Below are 22001 nucleotides of genomic sequence, written 5' to 3' on the forward strand. Positions count from 1 at the left end.
TTTTCTGAGTGTGTGGTTCTGTATGTCTTTAATCTTAGCACCCAGAACAGAAGGTTCTCTTTTAGAGGACCCAAGTTCATTCACCAGAACCCATGTTAAGTGGCTTGACTGCTTGTAATTCTAGTGCCAGGGGTATTTAGTATGTCTGGTGTCTGAGGGCATCTACATTCACACAAATACCCAAATTCAGACATACAATGCACATAATTAAAATAATAAAAAAGTAAGCCTTAAAATCTATTGGGAAATAAAAATTGGCACTGATTTCATGAATTGCCTTTGTTATACACACTAGATTTTTGACACTGATCAGTTTAGTCCAAGGCATTGTTCAGCTAACCATGACCCAAGGGCAAAATCCTGCCTGATGTATTGCTATAAATAAACATTTTGAAACATAATCACTCTTGTCCATATATTTATTAATATAGGGCTATTTTTGCACTACAAGGATAAATTGAGTATTTCCTACAGCATTGCATGACTCTTAAAGCCCCAACTGTCCAGAGTGCGATCCTGTATAGGAACAGTTTCCTATCCATGTATATCTTATTTTGGTTTGTACTGTAAAAACTGACTACTTTCCTCTATTGTAGTAGACTGCTGTAACCTGCGTTGGTTTCCTATTAGTAGGTTTTCATATTTTAGAGAGAGATAACTTAAAAAATTGATTTGCATTTGAGCCTTATATACATTTGGATTAGATTTCAGAGCTACATGGTAACATTGCAGGTTAGGAGAGTGCCAAGCAAGAAGCAGATGTTTTTCATGTTTTCTAAGTGTATATAACTGATATACACTACTGAAGGAAGGATGGTTAGGGTAATGTTACCTTCAGAGAGTTGTTAAGTGTCACTAGAAGACTTTGAGAATATATGAGATCTTTTCAGAGGGTCTATGAAGTTCTATCCATCTATATAACTCTGTGGGGTTGGATTTTCTTTGTGGATTTCTACCCAAACAATATAACACCACAGATCCTATATAAGATTATGGATATATCAATCTAAAAACAAAATACTATTTCCTTCCATAGGCTGTTCATTTATTCTTTTACTAAGTTAGTTTTTTAAAATTATATTTTTACATGTCTACCTTGTCTTTTATTTGTGACATTGAAATGTATTTTCTAACTTCTACTACTTGATAAGAACTACACTCTGGCTATAGGGTTATAGTTCTATTCCAATAAGCCCCAATGTGTTAAATCTTTATTTACACAGTCCTTTTCATTTACCAAAGTCCTTTCCATTGTTTAGGACTTAACTTGTCACTCTGTCTGTATGAGGTCACAGCATGTTTGTTAGTGTCTCCTGTCAGTTTCCTGTATCGCATATTGTGGCTCGAGAGAGCCTGGCTGTCTTGGTACTGTCTGTACCTCTGTGATGCCTGGGCAGTTTTCTGCTTTTCTCTCAGTCTCTGTCTTCTATTTCTCAACCCACATTACCACCTTACATCTTTTTCTGTTCTCTCCATTGTCTCTGCTCAGTTTGTACCTCTGGCCTTCAGATGGCAACCTATTTCTCTGTACTGTACTCCGTTCCTCCTTTAGTAGAGCTGCACCTCTTCCATCTTTACCCGTCTCTGAGCTATATGTTGTTTGATGGATTTTTGTCTCTTCAGCATTTCCAGTCATTCTGTGCCTAGTCTGTTTGTGGTTCTCTATTCTTTTCCTTCCAATATTAAGATTTCATTCTCTTTCTCTTACTCCCTATATGTATTCACTTTTTTGTTCTTTCTTGCTTCTTCTATTTCAGTACTTTCCTAGAAATTATGAAAGTTGACAGAAAATTCTAAAACATATTATCCTGGAAAGTACTATTTTCTAATGGAATATAATATACATGTAAAAAGGGCTGTGTATAAGATTCAGGCCATAAATACCACAGAAGGGATATACACAGTGAAAGGAGCAGCAGCTTCTACTTGAGGTTATGGAGGAGTCTGTGGAACAGGTGTTGAGTAGAGTTTTAAGAAGTAAATCCATGGGGATAGAAATTGGGTGGCTTTCTGGTTGAGGAAGCAGGCAGAGTAAGCAAAGACATAGAGACAGTGTCATTTATGAAAAAGTGGTAAATAGGTTTGCATGGAGGTGTGTGACTTGTATGAAGGAGAATGCTATGTATGATGATAACGCTTCTCTTTCTCTGTTAATAAAAGAAATTTCTTTTCTTGCAGTTTATCAGCAGCTATTAACATTTCTTCACATCATCCATAGGCTTTGTTCTGAGTTTTTAAACAGTGAGTGACACATTTAGCATTTGTCATAGGAAGGGGAAGGAAGAAGTTTGTCACCACTGTATAAAGCTTCTTGACTTTGTGTGTGTGTGTGTGTGTGTGTGTATGATTAAGTAATTCTGTCTTACCAGGAAGCCACAAATAGTGTCAGTGGCTGCTTAGAAAAGCACCTGTGCCATGGCCACTCACAGTATGATGTTGGGTCACTTCTGCTGAGGAATTTAGGTTGCACATCCTAGTATAGTTTTCTTTGTCCAACTTCAAAATTCTATTTTTTTTTTTGAATTTTGTTTTATGTGACAGGGTTCCTTATTGCTAGTTGTCCTGGAACTCACTCTGCAGACCAGGCTGGCCTCACAGTGATCTACCTGCCTGTGCCACTTGAGTGCTGGGTTTAAAGGTGTGTGTCACCATCGCTTGGCTTTAAAATCTTATTCCTGTGGTGGAGGAATTCTAGAAGAGTTTATTAGGTTTGGGGACTCATATGCAAGTTTCCTACTACTAAGCTATACCACAGGCTGTAAATCTGTACTTTAAAAGTGCTCCTTTGCTCTGAATTGTGGTGTGTGCCTACAATACCAGCTATTTGCAAACATAGCAGAAGATAATTCTTTGTTCAAGACTAGTCTGGGCACTATAGAGGCCCAATTCCAAAACATGCAAGCATACATACATGTATATACACACCCACCACATGTATGTACACACACATGCATATATACACACATGTATACACACATGCATATATGCACACATGCATACACATAGATAAAGTAAGTGCTTATGCAAAAAGAAGTTTGAATACTTCTCTGTGTATGCAGGAAATATTTTTATTATTTTCATAAAATTTTACCTGCCTACCTTTGTATTAAGCTGATAATATACTGTAAGATTTTTTAGTCCTCAGAAAATTATATGTGGGGATGTGGAGAGTCTAAAGAAACTGAATGTGTACCTCAGTTTATGGTCTTTTAATAGAGATTTAATTATAAAAATCTTCATTGTTTTGTGAGTTTAAATACGATGTAGGGAAGGGAGGAAATGTAGTATTTGCTAACAGTAGTTTTTTTTTTTTTTTTTTTTTTTTTTTAAAGACATGGATTGTATAGAATAAATACAGAGTGGTCAGAGAGAAGAGGCAGGCATTGTTCAGTTTATATTTTTTTTTCACTTCAGGACCTTTTGATTTGAAACAGATCTTAAAACTGCTTTGTAAAGAAAATAATTGCTTTAAGGAGAGGCCTTGTGTCTACTTACCGATAAAAGCCAGTCTTCTGCCTCCTTTTAAAAGGAAATGCTGACTTAAGTGGTTGTGGAGTGTTTTTTTGTTTTTGTATTTTTAAATTGGAGTAAAACTAGATTTGCTATATTTTGCCACGATGCTATATTTAAAGTAGTAAATGAAATTGTTAGAGGCAAAGAGAAGCTTGTTTCAAATTGACTCTTGTAATTTCAGCTTTTAATTTTAGTTTTCCACACTTATATTTTCATTATCTCTGTGTGAATTTTCTTCATTGATTAAAAATTAAAAGGCATTTCTTCTTCATAAAATTTTTACAAAAAAACTTATTTAAATATTTCTACATTCTGTTTGACTTTGAAATGTTAACAGTTATTTTTAAAAAGGATACCTTGTGCTCCGAAGCTCTTCCTGTGAATGTCCAATAGAGCTTGGCTTAGGTGTGAGTCATTTAGCTAAGGAGGTGAATGATTTGTAACATGCAAAGAATCCAGTTGAGGTTCTTATAGCTACATTTTCTCTCTGTAAGAGCATCTATTTAAAAGCATCTTAAATACTTTTTGCATGTGGTATTATAATTATAATATATCATTAAAGCTTACCTTTTGCTTTCAGCAGTAATTTTTTTTTGGGGGGGGGTCTTAGTATCACAACTTTATATTGTAGTTCTTGATGAAGAACCGATGTGTAAAGAACTAAGTTGCAGAATTGGGTGGTTTTTGCTTTTGCAGTTACATCAGGATATATGCAGCTGCTATAAAAAGCCAAAGAAACTCAATTGCAATTTTATTGTTCAGTTTGATAGATTTCCTGCCACCTTTGTAGCAGGGAAGCTGTTTGTCATTGTGCGCTGTTCCACCAACAGCGGAACTAGGTTTTATAAGCAGTAATAGGCTTCTAGCAACTGCACTGGGCTGCTTACTGGGGCTAAGGGTTTCAGACATGTGCCCAGCAACCTGTGTAATTTCATTGTAGTCTATGTTTTCATCTTTTAAATGTTTTCTCCTTTTTAGAAAAGGGTGAAATATAATACAATTAAACAATCATGTTTTCATTTGGTATGCTGAAATGCTTTTACTCTTTAATTATCATTTAAATTAAATTATTTCATATTATTAATTGTGAGAATGACCCAAAACCTCTTTTTAAAATATAGAAACGGAGCTTCAGTCTTTAGGCTGTATGTTCTTTGTTGCCAAAAGATACAAAATAATGAACAAGTAAAACTTAATTATACTCGAATTAAAAATGTAATGTGAACTAGATTGTGCTCAACTGAATGAATTTGAGTAAAATACTTAAAGATTTTAGATTATTAGAGTATTTTACCTATTGTTAACAATCTGGGACACTGTGTAATTGTTCATTTCAGTCGTGTTATAGACAGAATGTTAGAATAATAAGAGTAACAGCTATCCAGTAGGAGACCTCAAGAGCCAGTGAGAGGGCTTAGTGGGTAAAGTTGCATACTGCCTAACCTGATAACCTGAGTTTGATCCATGGACTCATAGGTAGAAGGAGAGAAATGACCTTCATATGTGCTGTAGAGCATGAACACACATACGCTCATACATAAATAAAATGTAATCTGAAACATAAAAGAAATATCAAATGTTATAATTTTTATGTTTCACAGATTATTTGCATTTTATGGTTGATTGATGAAGTAATCTTATCATTACAATTTTAAATAAAATACCTTTTTAATTTTTTTTAAATTTGAAAATAACAACAAAATTAGAATGTACTCCAAATGTATGTACACAAAACCGCCAAGCCACTCAATGTCCAAATGTGCCCATATGACTTAATATTAGCATTTTTGTAATACCTCCAGGCTCTCTGATTCACATGTGTAATTGCTAAGCAGTGATGCCCTTATTGTGTGTGTGCACATCCTTTATACTTATCTTTTCATGGGATACATTTCTATAGAATTTCCAGAAAGAGTTTCTTTATTTTAGAATTTTTATCATGTAATTTAGAATATTTTATTAGTTATACTAAAGTGCTCACTAAAATTTCTAGTAATTTATATTCCAGATTTGCTTTTAAGTATATGTTTAGATTTTTCAAGAAAATAAAATTAATCACAGGAGATCAGGCCCGTTCAGGGTGGTCTAGTCATTTTCGTACCTTCTCTTGGCTCTGTCCTTCTGTTGGTTTGCCTTACCCAACTTTGATGTGATAGTTTTTATCTTTTTTTAATATTTTGTTTTGCTATGTTTTGTTGTTCTCTCTTAAAAGCCTGTTCATTTCTGATGAGAGACAGGTCCGGATGGGAGGGAAGGAACTGGAAAGAGTTCGGGGAAGGGAAACTGTAATCAGGCTATATTGTATAAGAAAAGAATAATATTTTTATAAAAGGGAAAATAAGATTAATGATGATTATTTTTTATTATAGAAGTAAAGATTATTGCTTTTCTGGGCTGCTGTTCCTGCAGTGCTAGGGTAAAGCAGGCTTGCGAGTATTGGACAAGCTCACACTTTCAGAGCTGCAGCAGCCCTAGCTTTTATTTTTATTGTTTTGTGACAGAGTTTTCTTGTATAGCTTAGGCAGACTTTTTTTTCCCTTTTCTTTCTTTTCATTAAAAATAATTTTTTCTTATACTATATATTATGATCATGGTTTCTCCTCCCTCATGTCCTCCCAGATTCTCCCCACTTCCCCACATGTCCAACTCCACACCTTCTTTTTCTCTCTTTAGAAAATAAACAGGCAAATAAAAAACAAACTAGACTAAATAAAAAAACAAAACAAAATAGCAAAGAAAAAGCATGATAAACATGTATACAGGCACATGTACACACACACACACACACACACACACACACACACACACTATAAAATCACATAATCAGAAACTATTGTATATAAACAAAAGACCTTACATAAGGTAAAATAATGGCCAAACAAAGCTTTATGAGACAAAACAAATTCAAAAATAGCCATCTGCTCCTGGGCACGGCCAGTGTGGATTGCATACTCATTAAGTCTTTGGAAGTGGCTGTCAATTGGTGAAAGCTTCTGGTGGGGATGGGGTTTGTGTCCACTTGCCTTCTCAGCACTGGGAACCTGCCTGGCACAGAGCCGTGCAGGCTTTGTGCTTGCTGCCAATGTCTTTTTGAGCTTATATGTTTGTTGGTACTGCTGTGTTTGGTTGGCCTTGTTATATCCTTCTTCCCTCCTGGCTTTTACAATCTTACACTTCCTCTTTCTGGTTCCCTGAGTCCTAAGAGGAAGGGTTTGATGAAGACAGCCGATTTACAACTGAATGTTCCAATGTCTCTCACTCTCTGCACATTGTCCACTTGTGGGTCTGTTTATTAGTTACTGTCTACTGCAGGAGGAAGTTTCTCAGATGATGGCTGGAATGAGGCCTGATTTACGGGTATAGCAGGTTTGGAATCAATATACTGCTACATTCCTTTAGCAGAAAATTCCTTTGCGTGTTTGGTTTTCTCCAGCTTTGTGGCCTGTCTAAGCCTCAGATTGTTGGCCACCTGAACAGTGTCAGGCATAGATTTAATCTTATGGAATGGGCCTTAAATCCAATCAGATAGTGGTTAGTTATTCCTACAGCTTTTGTGCCATTATTGCACCAGCATATTTCACCATCTCCAGTGCTGAGAGGCAGGCAAGCACTGTAGATCACTGGATTTATAACTGGGTTGGTGGTTACTGTTCTCTTCTGCTAGCATGCAAAGTACCTACCAGTACCATGAACGTTAGTCATTAGAGGTGAATGCTCTAGGTAGGTAAGTTTCTGGCTTCTCTATACTCAATGAGTTATGTAGGTATTGTCTTCAGCAATAGGAGTTTATTATCAGTTTGTGAAGAACAAACAGTAGCCTTATCAAAAGCCTGAGTTGTTTGGTTGTTTCCATGGAGATCCCTTTGGCCAATAACTTAATTAGACATAACTCATTCCTGGCACTGGAGATTTTATTTTGTGACAAGAGAAGCCTAGTTGGGACTTTGTCTACCTCCCCTCCCAAATTTGGTAATTCTATTTATATTCTTATATATGTACATGTATTTTAAGAAGCTTCTACTGTAGTAGGTTTCCATACAACTTCTCAAATGGTAAGATAGATTTTGTGTAAGTGTTACAACTTGGATGGTATCCTGGCAGTCAGGAGCCAAAGAATACCATAAAGTTACACTGCACAACAAACTTTATACAAGACATTCATTGGGAGGGAAGAACCCAGGAGGGTAGCTGTCTCTACTTGGGTGAGAAGCAGCAGAGAACTGAACAGAAGACAGTAGATTCTGTATACACACACACACACACACACACACACACACACACACACACACACGCATAGTATTTCTTAGAGGGTAGAGTTTTCCAGAGTGGATACTTCTAGGGTAGGGATTGTTGGGTTTTCAAGTTCAGAGTTTGACTTTTTTACTCTACATGATGAGATTGGGTCCATGTAGAGAAGTTAGTGTTCTGTAGTTGGAACCTGGTGGTTATAGGTCCTCAGGGGAGGCTTCTGGCCCTCTTGTGCTTGCTTCAAGGGGCTTACACTTTGAACTCCAGAGTCACCTCTCTGTTTCAGTAGTGCTAGAATTATGGATTTGTGCTATCACAATTCGGCTACTGTATTATTTTGTCATGATTTGCCTTAACTTTATATATGCGTATATACATATGCATGTTTATATATGCATGCATATATATTTATGTTGTGTATAGTGAAGATAGTAGAGTGCTCTTAAGTGATAGTGAGAGCAACTGTTTGTCAGTAATACAATATTGTATATGAACCATTAGTATGTTAGCTTTTGGTTAAGAACTTAATACAGAATCACCTATGAAAATGAGCTTAATTTAGTGTATTGTAAAGGATATTATTGACTGGTGAACAATTATCACTTAAGAATTTTGGTACTTTATGGAAATTTGAGTGACAAGTTTACTTTTTGTCTTACATAAATTCTAGAATGTCCCCAAGTATTAGCCTATTAGATAGATACTAATGATATTAGCGTTTCTCTTTAAATGAAAGACTCATATCACATTGATCAGGAAGTGTTGCTTAAAACATTTTATGAAAGGAGAAAGTTTATTTTGAATTTATTATGAGTGGTTACTAATAAGAATGGTGAGCTTCAAAGTAAGGACAGCAGATTGTGAGAAAAACATTTCCTTAACACCCATTTTATCTTACTGGCACTTAGACAATTGACAAAAGGTAAGCATGGCAAATATGTGACAATTCATTTTAAATAAATTTAAACCTTCCATAAGGATATGAATCATTAGTGAAACCAATAAATTTGCTGCTTTGATGTTATGTTAGACAAAGAGGGGAACATTGTGGAAAGATAAGATGAAGAGGCATGTGCTGTAAGTAGCAACTGTCAGAAATTTATATGTCTCCCTGTATCTGCTCTTTGTGGAAATCAAGTTGCTTTTTTCCTCCCGTTACAGGGAGGGTGCCTCTTGGGGGCATGACTTGCATTTCATGACTTGTCTCTTAAGACATGGGAGGGTAAAGTTCAGAGGTCCTTCATATGCTGCTATTTCTCAGTTTCTCAGCTCAAAATACGTAAGATGTTTAAAGTACTGTGTTTTCTGATGGAGCACACTGAACTCTATCAACTACAAGCAATCTTTGTTAAAAAAATAAAAATCAAACATAGTTCTTACATACCAAAGGAAAAAGGCCAAGAACTAAAGGTAGTATTCCTATTAGAGATTGATAGGAAAGGACTATGTCATATGTCTGTGTCCAAGAGACATGATCAAACATCTCACAGAAAATCTATACAAATTACTTTACATTTATAAAAAGATTCTGGACCAACTTATTATAAGAAGACTTTAGTAATATTTTGAGCTAATTCACCAAGAATAATTAGGTGAAAATTATGAGAAAAATGTTAGTTATATTTGCTACATTTGAATAAAAAAATCAGCAGACTAAGAATTTAAACCTGTGTGTATGTGAAAAACCATGCTTTGGAATGATACGTGAAAAATTAATAGTTGATAAATTGCTTGATTGTTGTAGGAATTTTGCATTTGAATTTGAGAGTGGTAGAAAGACATTTTTTTTTTTACTGTATTCTTTTTATATTTGAGCCATGTTAATTTATCTATTCCAAAATCATTTTTGGTTCATTGTATGAATGAATTATGTACAGTGCTTATGGTGTGTATCACTTGGTTTTCTTATGTTATAGTTTCCCTTTCCTATGAGGCCTGCTATGTTATTTTCCTAATACATTTTCTTTAGTAGTTTCCCTGAGCCTGCATATACCTTATGTTTGTTGTCTTAACAGAAGATCTACTAGTAGAGAATTTAGTTTTGAATATGGATTTGAATAGTGCTTTGTATAAGATTAGTCAGTAAGTATTTATAATTAGATTTTACTATTATATCTGCTGCCATGTGTGATTGTTGAATGCTGTTCTATCATTTTCTAAAAAATCTTGTCTGTGGTAGTAATCTTTTGACTGATGTACATTGATAATGATATCTCATATGTAGTTGCATTGAAAACGTGTCTTATTTATCTGTTATGAAAAACATTGTTAACATAAAACTTAGAAACTGTGATGTCATATTCAGCAAGCATTGTATCGCACAACACAGTGAAAAGGTACATTTATTTAAAGCAAAGCCAGTTGCTAAACATGTCTGGTAATTTTTAAAAGTCTAAATTTTTATGAGTTAAATATTCTTAATATATGAAATAACATATTAACATCTTGATTAACTTCTCTTTTATCTACTAGTTAGTAAATCTGAGTGCCAAATAAGTTGTAAGTAATGGCAAAAAAAATGTTGCTGTTAATAGCACATAAGTATCTGTAACAGGGCGTTTATAGAAGTGCTTTCTATACATTACAAACTGCTATAGATTAGCAATCAAATGATTGTGAAGATTAATGAGTGTTCTTTTAGCTGGGTAATTTAGAACAATATCTGGTCATTAATCGTGAATTATCAGTTTTAAGTCACAAATATCTTTAGAAAAACAGCATAAAAAGATAACAACAGTGATAATTGTTTTATTACCACTTAGCTTTTAGACGATTGGACTAAAATAAGGGGAAATTAGTAAAGCAACCAAACTTAGATTTTTACAAGGATTTCAATTCCTGAAGGTATATGCTTTCTAACCTTTGGTGATTTTTTTTTCTTAATAACTATGTCTCCAGTTTAACATGACAATAGGATGAATATATTTGTTACTTGGGGGCATTTCCAAATTATTTGACCTAATGTTCTTTTTAAATAAAGGTTCCAGTTTTTATATTGCACAGAAAAAAAGTGAGCCAAAAGAAAGAGACACCATTTATAACAAGTTTAAACTTTGAAAGTGATGATTGTCCTCTGGGGGAAGGTTTGAAAATAACTTAATAATAATATCCATTAGCTAAGTATAAAGACACTTTTGTTGTTTGTAGTTACATTTAGAGGTTCCATGATATCAAGAATAACTAATTTATTTAAATTTATTTAAAAACTTTCTTCTGAAGACAAATGATAGAGAAATGGGTTTGCATTAAACCAATAAGGTTGTATTAAACCTGAAATTATTGAAAGAATTTTAATTTTACGTTCTGTAAATGGTGCTCATGTACTTGGAGGAGAGGAAGGGCTGATATTGGGTTGTAATGTAAATAAATAGGTAAATTTAATAATAAAAATTTATCTCTTAACTGATTATATGTATTTTTTGTAGGTTACTTTTGAAATGCACAAAGAAAACCTTGCCAATATATTTAGGGAAGAGCAGGGAAAATGTGATGAAGAAATAGGGCCGTGTTCTTCAAGTCTGATTCCAGAAGGCACTGGTGTTCCCAGGGATGTTGATGTTTCAGTGCGGCCCCAGCACTCAGATCGGAAAGAGTGTCCCATCTCTCCTCATTTCACTAGAAATAGTGATGAGAACTCAAGTTTTGGGAAGGCAAGTTCAATAGATTCTGCATCCAACATTGAACTGCAGACACCTGACATATCTAGTGATGAAAAGAAAATGGAGCAAGATAATCAAGAGTTACTGGATCAGGCCACCATGGAGGAAACAACTACAAATGAGACAAGGGATGCAGGTGACTTAAAAGCATCTTCTGATGCAGTAGGACCAATGGCTCTTACCTCTAATTCTTTGGAACCAGGCAAAGATACAGTGACCATCAGTGAAGTAAGTGCTTCCATAAGTTCTCCCTCAGAACAAGATGCTGCAGAGATTCCAGAATTACTGGAAAAATCTGGAATAGAGGAAGAAGAAGATGATGATTATGTGGAACTGAAGGTAGAAGGCAGTCCTACTGAGGAAGCTAGTCTGCCCATAGAGCTTCAAGGTGAGAGTTTGTCTGTAGCTGCCTCTGAAGGCAGAGAAGAGTCAGATATGTGTGGTAATGGTTGTGAAGTTCAAGAGGAAGCACCTATTACTAAAACCCACAGTGATCCTGAAACTGGAGATTCTAAAGACTCTAGATTTCCAACTGTGGCCACAGCAGGGTCTTCAGCTATCTCATCACAAGTACCTGTTCCCCAAACAAATGTACAGTCAGACAGTGATGAGATGCCGGATGAAGGGATGAAAGCAACTAACCTTGCTGGAGAAACTGAGTCAGTTAGTGATTGTGCTGATAATGTCTCTGAGGCTCCTGCCACTTCTGAGCAAAAGATTGCCAAGCTGGATGTTTCTAGTGTTGCTTCAGATACTGAGAGGTTTGAATTGAAGGCCAGTAAGAGCACAGAAGCACCGCAGCCTCAACGACATGGGCTTGAGGTAAGTATAGATATTGTTTTTAAAAAAGAAATGCATGCATGTTTTGCTTGCATGTTTGCCTGTGTATATCATGTGTGCCAGTATTTTCTCTTTGGCATGAACTTAAACTGAGTTAAAAACTGCAATTGTGGGTACTTGTATTTTATTAGTTTAATAGTTACAATTATATAAGTATATATATAAATACTATATTTCAAATGGTTTTATAATATTTGACAGTTTGATTTTATGACCATTCATTCATTCATTCTTGTGATGCTATTATGCATGCTATGTAAATACTCTACTAAGTGATTATACTCTCAGCTCCGATGTGAGTTTATTAAATGGCAGCTTTTATTATTTTAACATACATCACCAAACAATACCACTTTTAACTTCAAAATTGGCATAAGTTTTGTTTATAAAGCAACTGTAGAAAATCCTTGCTTTTTATTCTTCAGCTAAATCAGTTTTAGCACATTCTTTTTCTGGTTAAACCTGGGGCTGTGTAATTACCAAGGCATGACTCTGGTTTCAGGTTTAAGGATCTGTCTGTACTATGAGAAGAGTCTGTGTGGTTGAGAGGCATAGCTTTCTGTTTTTTCAGTATTTCACAGTGTCTGTGGTACAAGTGGTTGGATGCATATTATTGCTTCCCCTGTTTTTTCTTAACCTCAGTTTCTCATTTCCTCCCTTTCTTTTGGTTGTTGTTGTTTTGTTCTTCATTATGTTGACCTTTGTTAATTCTTATTTCAACTAATGAAGAATAATCTTAGTTACTGTCTGGATTATAAATACTGCCATCCAGATGTTCACAGGTCTCCACCAGTCAAAGATAGTCTTTATATCTAGGTTGGGTATTGGATTACCCTTCTGATTGAGCATTACCAAACTTATAAATCCTTTGATTAACATTTTAAAAAAATTGTATAAAAGCAAAAAGGAAAGGGGGGCATGGGACAGGGGTTTTCTAGGGAGGGGAAATGGGGAAAGGGGATGGCATCTTAAATGTAAATAAAATAAAATGAAACACCCTCCCCCCCCCAAAAAAATAAATACTGCCATCTTAGCCAATATTCAGAATTAAAAACTGTTGGATTCCTTCGTGAAATGCTACATAGTGGCAGTGTCTATAGTAACATGCTACTATGCTAATTACTGTTGAATTATGGTATTAGCATTATACCATGATAACTTTGCTTTAAATGTATGGTAAGATTGATAAGTTTCTTTTAATTTTACTTTGTAGTGTATTAGAATTTGAATATTTGTTAGGTGCTACTAACTAAGAATTCGGGGAAGCTACTGAATTCTTTGCTAATGCCTTCTTTTGAAGTTCTTAACCTTTTCTCTAATAGGTATCAAGGCAACAGGAACAGCCAGGACAAGAAACAGCACCAGATGCAGTAGACCAACAAAGGAGGGACTCCAGATCGACCATGTTTCGCATTCCCGAGTTCAAGTGGTCTCAGATGCATCAGCGTCTGCTCACTGATCTCTTATTTTCCATAGAAACAGATATACAGATGTGGAGAAGGTTTGTTCATATATTCCTATAGAAGACATGTATGAATCTTATTCTCTGTTTTCTAAGAAATTTATGTAAACATTTTGCATTACCCCAAACATTTGACTGAAAAAGCAGAATATAAATTACTCTTTGTTAGTATTTTATCACATTACCATTTATTTTCCATTCTATGTGTGGAATCTCTGGATTACAAACTGAGGAAAATCCAAGATTTCCCATACTAAAATTTGCTTAAGGTTTGTTATAGTATTTATAGACTAGAATTAACTAGAATGTAGATATTCCAATGGAGCTTATTATTGTAAATGTCAAAAATTAAGGAAGTTTGTGTATAGCATTATTCATATGTTTAATACAAATTAACTATATATGTTCTATTATTTTATATTGTGTGATTTATAATTTTAAAAGAATCCAATTTGCTGATTTTTGTTTGTAAGTTACTCTTACCACATTTCAGAGAATTTTATACCACTATGCAAGAAAGTATTAGTGAAAGTTTATTTTTAAATATCACATGTAATGCTGTTTGCCTCCTAATTTTTGCTGTGATTTCTTTTTTTAACTTTTTTTTTATTTATTTACATTTCAGATGACATTCCCTTTCCCCATTTCCCTTCCCTAGAACCCCTCCATCTTATCCCCCTCCTCCTTTTTGCTTTTATACCATTTTAATTACATGAAGTATTAAGGTCAGTTCTAGATTGAGGAACTAGCAATACAGTAGATGCAAATAGTCAAGGAACAAGCAAGACAATAAACACAAATAGTCAAAGAAAAAGCAAGGCAATAAACAAAGTTCTGCGAACACTTCCGTGATCACTGTTTCTAAGGGCTTACCAGGATGACCAAAATACCTGAGCCTACTTCTCTGTCCTAGCCCAACCTGTGATTTCTTAATAAGCATAATTTCATTCAACTCTTTAATCTAAATGTATAATGAGTAGTGTCGGCATTAGCAGAGGGTCCATGCTTTATACATAGACAGTGACTTCTGACAGAGTGGTTTACTTTTTCTGAGAAAGTGTGCACCTCAGTATCTGCTGCATTTCCTGCCTCTCCTTAAGCAGGTATATGGTATACTGTGATTTCCTTTCCTTAGCTTCATCAGTAAACATAATTTATCTTTGGACAGCCATTCAACAAAGACAGTTATGGACTTCGTGAATAGCAGTGATAATGTCATCTTTGTACACAACACAATTCATCTCATCTCTCAAGTGATGGACAATATGGTCATGGCTTGTGGGGGTATACTGCCATTGCTTTCAGCTGCTACATCGGCCACAGTAAGGACTTCACTATACAGTTGGTGTGAAATCATGAATACTGTGCATCCTCAATGATTACAGCTTTGTGCAGTGGTTTCTATACATAATAACTGCTGTAATAAAAACAAATCTTTTATATTTACTTGGAAAGATCTTAGGATGTGTTAGAGGAATGAAAAATTTTACAAAGAATGGTACTTTATTAGGTATGAGTTCACTTGTGAAGAATATGATGAGAGTGTTCTCATTGCCTTGTTGGTTTTGTTTTGTTTTGTTTTTAGATGAAAAGAGAAACCAGTCTATTGTAGATTTCCAGAGAGCTTAAACTTTAAAAATCTAGAAATTTGAGGAATGCATCTGGTAAATGTGAATGTAGATGTAATTACCAAACTTTATATTTTACAGCATGAGCTGGAGAATATTGAGCCTACTCAAGGCCTTTCAATAGAAGCCTCAGTGACTTTTCTTCAGAGACTAATTAGCCTTGTGGATGTGCTTATATTTGCAAGTTCTCTTGGTTTCACTGAAATTGAAGCTGAAAAAAATATGTCATCTGGAGGAATTTTGCGACAATGTCTTCGATTGGGTAAAGTGTTAAAAGCTATTAGTTGAGAATTTCACTTAACATCTACAGTTATCCACCTGTTACAGTAAATTTTTTCTTATTTTGGGGAAGTGTATACTTAATGTTGCCATGTTCATGCGCATAATAGTGGCTAACAAGTCTGGTCCTGAGGTGGGAATAATCAGCATGCTCCTAAGTTGATTCTGACTAACATTTCACCCTTCTCTGTTAACTTCTGTTTATCTAAAATAAAGATTTTCAGATATAGTAACTCATTAAAAGATCTTCTTAGCATGTGTATTCATCTTGGCTGAGGCCTAGTTTGTCTCATGAGTACCATGAAATGCTGATTCTTTTCCAAACACACTTCAGTAGGAAGTTTCTCAGTGGGCATCATTCAAGTACACATTTATTCCAATAAGCTGGCATAGCTTATTAAAGTATTTAACAAAATCATTAAATCTCAGTTTTTCTGAGAACAGTTCTTATTTAAGTGAAAGCAAGAATGCATGGAATGACTGTTCAACTATTCAGTGTTAAGGCTTCATTAGATAAAGAAACCCTTGTTTTTTTTTTGCGTGAGGTTTCCTTTCCAGGTGTAACTATTGAGATTGGTTATTTGACTTGCTGTGGAGAGAAGATATTGGGGAAAGAGGGTTCAAGAAATGGAAGCAAACCCTTAGGAACCTTGGCTTTATGAAGGCAGTAATCTGTAAAAATAACAGCAGTAGTCAGTTAATGAAACATTTCCCTACATTTATCAAGAATAAGTACTATAAAGTAGTAAATATCCATAATTGAATTTTTATACCATAGTTTTTTAGTTAAAATGCCATTGGACATACCTTTTAGATGATCTATAATGTTCTGAAGGAATTGGTGTACCAATTTGTGGAAATTATTTAAAAAGTTCATATTGTACATTACAAAATAGAAGCTATTATTTTTAATGTCTATCATTAGTGCTGGTATTTATATTGCAGTGACAACTGTTTTGTTCTGTTGTCCATGAGGAAATTATAGATCAAAAAATTAGGAAATTGATCTCAAACTGAAAACTATAATTAGTGCAGTTAAAATCTAAATATAGATTTGTCTGGGTAGGGCTGCTCCATCTTTAAACTTGTTAGGATTTCTAGATTGAGCCGGCTCTGTACTGTACTGCAGTGGTTGACTAGCTGCCTAGCACTGTGAGGCTCTAGGCTCAGTCATTTGAAGTACAGCAAGACAAGCACACCATTCCTGAAGCGATTTCTGTTCAGCAGAACTCCCTAGATCATTCTTGAGGGGGCTGGAAGGACATTTTGTAAAACAGGATTCAATGAAGATGAGGTTGATTTTGAACTTGTGATTCTCCTGCCTCCTCCTCCCAAGTGCTGTAATTGCAGGTACATATACCAAACATTGTTTACTGCTGAGCATAGGGATCGAATCCAAAGTCTCAGCTGTGCTTGTTAAGCTGCTCCCCCAGACCTTAACCGTAACAGAGAATAAAATTAGTCAATAAACACTAGCTGATAGTCTAGGGACATTTTAGGAATTTACTCAAGGTAATCTATTTTGAATGAAGTGTAACAGAAATTGTATAGTGAAGGTGATTTATATCTGTGCTTTAACCTTAAATATAATTTTCTTTTCTTTCCCAATCTTCTTCTTAACACACGTTATAGTGTGTGCAGTGGCTGTAAGGAATTGCTTAGAGTGTCAGCAGCACTCACAGCTGAAAGCCAGAGGAGATACAGCAAAGAGCTTGAAAACAGTACATAGCCTGATTCCCATGGGGAGGTCTGCAGCAAAGGTAAAGTGTCGAATCATCAGTTTCACAAAAGCATATTTATATTCCACAATTAAGATCCTAAATTGTTTACTCATTTCAACATAAAGCTAAATAAATCTGACATGGATTCTAAAGTAGTCACTTGGTTCTGTCAGTATAATGTTCAAATGCTCGTGTTTAAATACAAGGTAAATAATCTTGTCTGCTTTCCCAGTACTTTCCTTTGTTGCTATGATACTTTCTCATTCAGAGATGCCAGTTTTCCCCACATGACTCTCTGCTCTCCATACCCAGCTCTCCCACAAGGAAAGAAAACTTACATGAAAAACTGTTATGCCATGCTTTTTGATGGTTTATTATGTTCAATTAATTTTAAAAAATTGCTTAATGTTTGAGTGTGCATTATTATTATTTACTTTATCTCAAACAGAGCCCAGTGGACATTGTGACTGGTGGTATATCTCCAGTAAGAGATCTTGACAGGCTCCTGCAAGACATGGACATTAATCGGCTTCGAGCAGTTGTTTTCAGAGACATTGTAAGTTAAAATCTTTCTTTCAAGTATTCTTTTAGCTGGTGCATGCTTCCTGTTGGGCCTTAAGTACTTGAAGTAGAAAGAGTTCTGTGAAATGAAATCGATGAGTCAACAGGCAGGCCTAGAGACCAGGTTTCTTGGAACTGATCTTAGAATCTCATAATGGTAAGAGGGATTATCTGAATAAATAGAGCTAGTCTGTCAGAGTGAAAGAGTACTGTACTGCAACACTGGACACTGCCTGTTCTTTTATGTCTCAGCAAATCCAAAACCTTCCATTGTATTCAAGTGATCTGGCCAAATATGGTTGCTAGTAAATGACAGTCAGAATTCAAACTCTGTACTATAGTCTTGCTTTCAGAATCTTTGCACTTAATGTAATAATGTACTATCTTGTAAAACTGTATTATTTTACTGAATATTTAGTGCTTCTATCTCCTTTAAGGGTTTGTTAAAATTTATGAAAAGGTACATAATGAAATGTTTGTTCCATTGTGTCATTTTAAACTTTTATTTGTGTTTTATTTTTGAGGGAGGGTTTTATGTAGCTCAGGCTGGCTTTCAACTCTCAGTTGCCTCAGCCTGTTCAGAGATGTGACTATAATCACATACTTACTGTCTTTTTAACATTCTAAAGATGAAAATAAATTTGTTTTTAGCAGATTTTGATGTTAAAAATTTTAAATTCTTATAAAATATAAATCTTAAAATAGAGTCATTTGTAATCTCCTTACTATTGTGAATATTATCTTTACTAAGTACTTGTTGAACTCTTGGCATATACTTTGTATTGGGTACTTTAATATGTACTTCATATGAAGTTTTATGAGCATCACTTTTCTTTGTCATTTCTCTTTCTCTGGTATTTTAGTGCTCTCGTGTGTTTTTGACTAGGTCTAAGTACAAGTTTATGGTTTGGAGTGTTGTCACCACACAGTGATTCCGGAATACTGACTGAGCAGCACAGTCCCAGATGCAGTGTCCGTCTTATCTTGTTGATAGTCCTGTCAGGAAGATGGCAACATTAGATTTTTATTCTGTGCTAGAAGGCACATAGTAGAAAGAGGTAGAGGAAGGGGGTTAAGGATTTTTGTAACTCAATAGGATGAATAAGGATTTATTTAGTAAGGCCTAAGTAATCAATAACTGACTAAGTAAACCATGTAAATAATTTGCCTAATCGTCACATTGTCAGTAGTTATAATACATGACAGGAAAGGGATGTTTAATAAAAAAGGAAAAATGTACATTTATTTTTTCTACCCATACTTGCAAATCTACGAAATGCAGTAGATTGCTAGGAGTACTTGAAATGTGTCTAAAAATTAATTTAAGCAGACCTGTTAAGGGACAGTTTGCTATCTAAATTTTTTCTGAACTTGGTCTAGAATTTCTAACAGTAGTTAATATTTTTTAATTTATTTTTTATTTTTTGAGAATTTCATATATGAGAATAGGTGTTAATTGTTCTTTAAGTTTCCATCTGTTTTCTCTGCAACAAAGCCTAGGGCAAGTGCCAATTCTCTAAGAGAAATCTTCAGACTCAGAGACTTACCAAATACTTGAGATGCTTGTAACTTTAAGTTTGATAGGAATATTTGATATTTTTAAATTTAAAATAATTAAGTTAAACCTTTTCTGAGGCACTATCAGACATGATGTGTGTAACATCTTTTTGCACTGGATACAGGGGTCATTGATAGTCACATGACATTGATGGTCATCAGTAGAGCTTGGGTGGCCACCTCTATGCCTCAGTTTTCTTTGAGGAAAATGGTTTGTTTGTATTTAGTCCTGACTTGTGTTTGTCTGTGATATTTAAAATATTCTGGAGGTTCCTTTTCCATCCCTTTCTCTCTGTGATAGCTTTACTCTTTTTCTCTTGAATGTTGTCCTGAACATGCTGGGTATCATAGTGCAACATCGCTGTGATATTATTAAATTTATATGTTTGGATTTTTATGATGAGAAGTAAAAAGAATCAGTTGCCTTTGTATTGTGATAATTATTATTTGCGTTGCCTTTTAAAGTAGGGTACAACATTTTTCTTAAGATTGAGCACTTAATTATTTTTAAGTTGAATTGGTTTTTCTGTTTCTGTGTTTGTATACATTTTCATTTAATGTTACTACTGCCAAGAATATGTTTGACCTTGCTCAAATATATTTTAGAATTATTACATTTAGTAATAAATTATTACACAAATGATACATTATTTTCTGTATGCATTGAGATATTTGCGAACATCTTTTATATTTAAATATTGTAATGTGAAGCAAGATTAAAATGTTAATTGTGGCATGAACAGTTGCTTTTTTTCCCCTCAGGAGGACAGCAAGCAAGCTCAGTTCTTAGCTTTGGCTGTTGTGTACTTTATCTCTGTTCTGATGGTCTCAAAGTACAGAGACATTTTGGAACCCCAAGATGAAAGGCACAGTCAGTCTCTTAAGGAAACTGGTAGTGATAATGGGAATGTATCACTTCCTGGTAAGTCTCTATGTTTTATTTTCTGGTACTCAAAGTTCAAATAAAGCTTTACCTGGTTTAGACCCTGATTCTGGAAACTTAGTGTGAAGTGAGGCCGTAGCATTACATTTACCAAGAGCAAAATATTTTACTAATAGCTTTTCCATTTACATATTATATAGTTATTTCAATTGGGAGATGAGTTTTGCACTGTAAGTGGTCCATTTAATTTAAAGATGAGAAAGTGTTATTCCTAATAAGTAAGGAGTACAAAGTTTTTACTTTTGTTTGTTGTGAAGGGTAATTCAGTCTTTTACAACAGATTTCTAGGAAATTGTTCACACAATTAATAGTGATCACTATTGTTTTAAAAGTAGCTTTTAGCTAGGCAATGGTAGCAGCATATGCCTTTAATCCCAGCACTCAGAGGCAGGAGGATCTCTTGAGTTTGAGACCAGCCTCTTGAGTTCCAAGACAGCCAGGGCTACACAGAAAAAGAAATCCTGCCTGGAAAAACAAAAAAACCTAACCAAACAAACAAACAAAAAAGGAGCTTTTAGTTACAGACATATAGTTAGATAAAGCTTTCATAGTTACAGAACTAGCTGCGTTGAGAGGAGTGGGCACCCTGCCCCCTGTAGGTTTTCATTCAGTATGTATTAGGTTGTTGTATTCATGTAGATTTGAACATGTAGCAAGGAAAAGACTTCACCTTTCTGGAGCTTATCTTTGGCAGGAGGAGACAGAAAATATTTTTAATAGACAAATTTTATGGTATTTTAGGAGGCAATGAAAGTGATAATAAATAAAATGTCAGGCACAACAGGAGAGATGCTTTATGGACTTTTCCTTAAGAGAAATGAGCAGTCATTGGAGTGTTGAGTACAAAGTTATTACTTACATGTATTTTAAAAATAACACTGGCCGGGCCGTGATGGCGCATGCCTTTAATCCCAGCACTTGGGAGGCAGAGGCAGGTGGATTTCTGAGTTCGAGGCCAGCGTGGTCTACAGAGTAAGTTCCAGGACAGCCAGGACTACATAGAGAAACCCTGTCTCGAAAAACCAAAAATAAATAAATACATAAATAAATAAAATAAAATAAAAAATAAAAAAAATTAAAAAAAAATAAAAATAACACTCTGGGGCCAGTGTTCAGCTGATAAAAGCATTTGCCATGCAACCCTGATGAACTGAGTTCAGTCCCCCAGAATCCACAATGGAAGGAGAGAACTTACTCTGTATGTTTCACTCTGTCTTCCTTCCACATATGCACCATGGCATGTGTGCACTATGATTCAGATGTGTGTGTGTGTGTGTGAACATAAATATAGAAACAACAATAATAAATAAAATTTAAAAATTTAAGTAACACACTTTGGATTCTGTGTTGAAAATACACCTCAGAGGAGAAGGAAAACTAGTGTTTAGTTCTGTGCTGCCATGTGACATAGTACATTGAAGCATAGTAGTTTAAAACTACAACAACCTTCATATTTTGTGATTTCTGTTGGTGTCATCTGAATATGACATGGTGGAAATGTTCACCCCTGCTCAGATGTTTCCTGAGACTGAGATTAAGATGGCTTTTCTGCTGTCTAGTGCCTCAGCTGGGAGGGCTCTGGGCTGGGGT

General features: G+C 34.9%; 1 protein-coding gene across 5 annotated transcripts in view; it reads left to right on the top strand.

Annotated features, from left to right (window-relative positions):
* Positions 1 to 22001, top strand: part of Lrba (LPS responsive beige-like anchor protein) — a 542935-nt gene that overhangs the window by 103671 nt on the left and 417263 nt on the right. For all 5 annotated transcript variants that reach the window (XM_076932608.1, XM_076932607.1, XM_076932609.1 and 2 more), the window contains exons 23-29: positions 11187 to 12242; positions 13583 to 13761; positions 14891 to 15044; positions 15432 to 15612; positions 17262 to 17389; positions 17799 to 17906; positions 20231 to 20390. In XM_076932608.1, coding sequence (XP_076788723.1) covers positions 11187 to 12242; positions 13583 to 13761; positions 14891 to 15044; positions 15432 to 15612; positions 17262 to 17389; positions 17799 to 17906; positions 20231 to 20390 — 1966 coding nt within the window. The remainder of the gene's footprint in view (positions 1 to 11186; positions 12243 to 13582; positions 13762 to 14890; positions 15045 to 15431; positions 15613 to 17261; positions 17390 to 17798; positions 17907 to 20230; positions 20391 to 22001) is intronic.

This window comes from Arvicanthis niloticus, chromosome 4, assembly GCF_011762505.2.
Source record: "Arvicanthis niloticus isolate mArvNil1 chromosome 4, mArvNil1.pat.X, whole genome shotgun sequence".
In the NCBI taxonomy this organism is placed as follows: Eukaryota; Metazoa; Chordata; class Mammalia; order Rodentia; family Muridae; genus Arvicanthis; species Arvicanthis niloticus.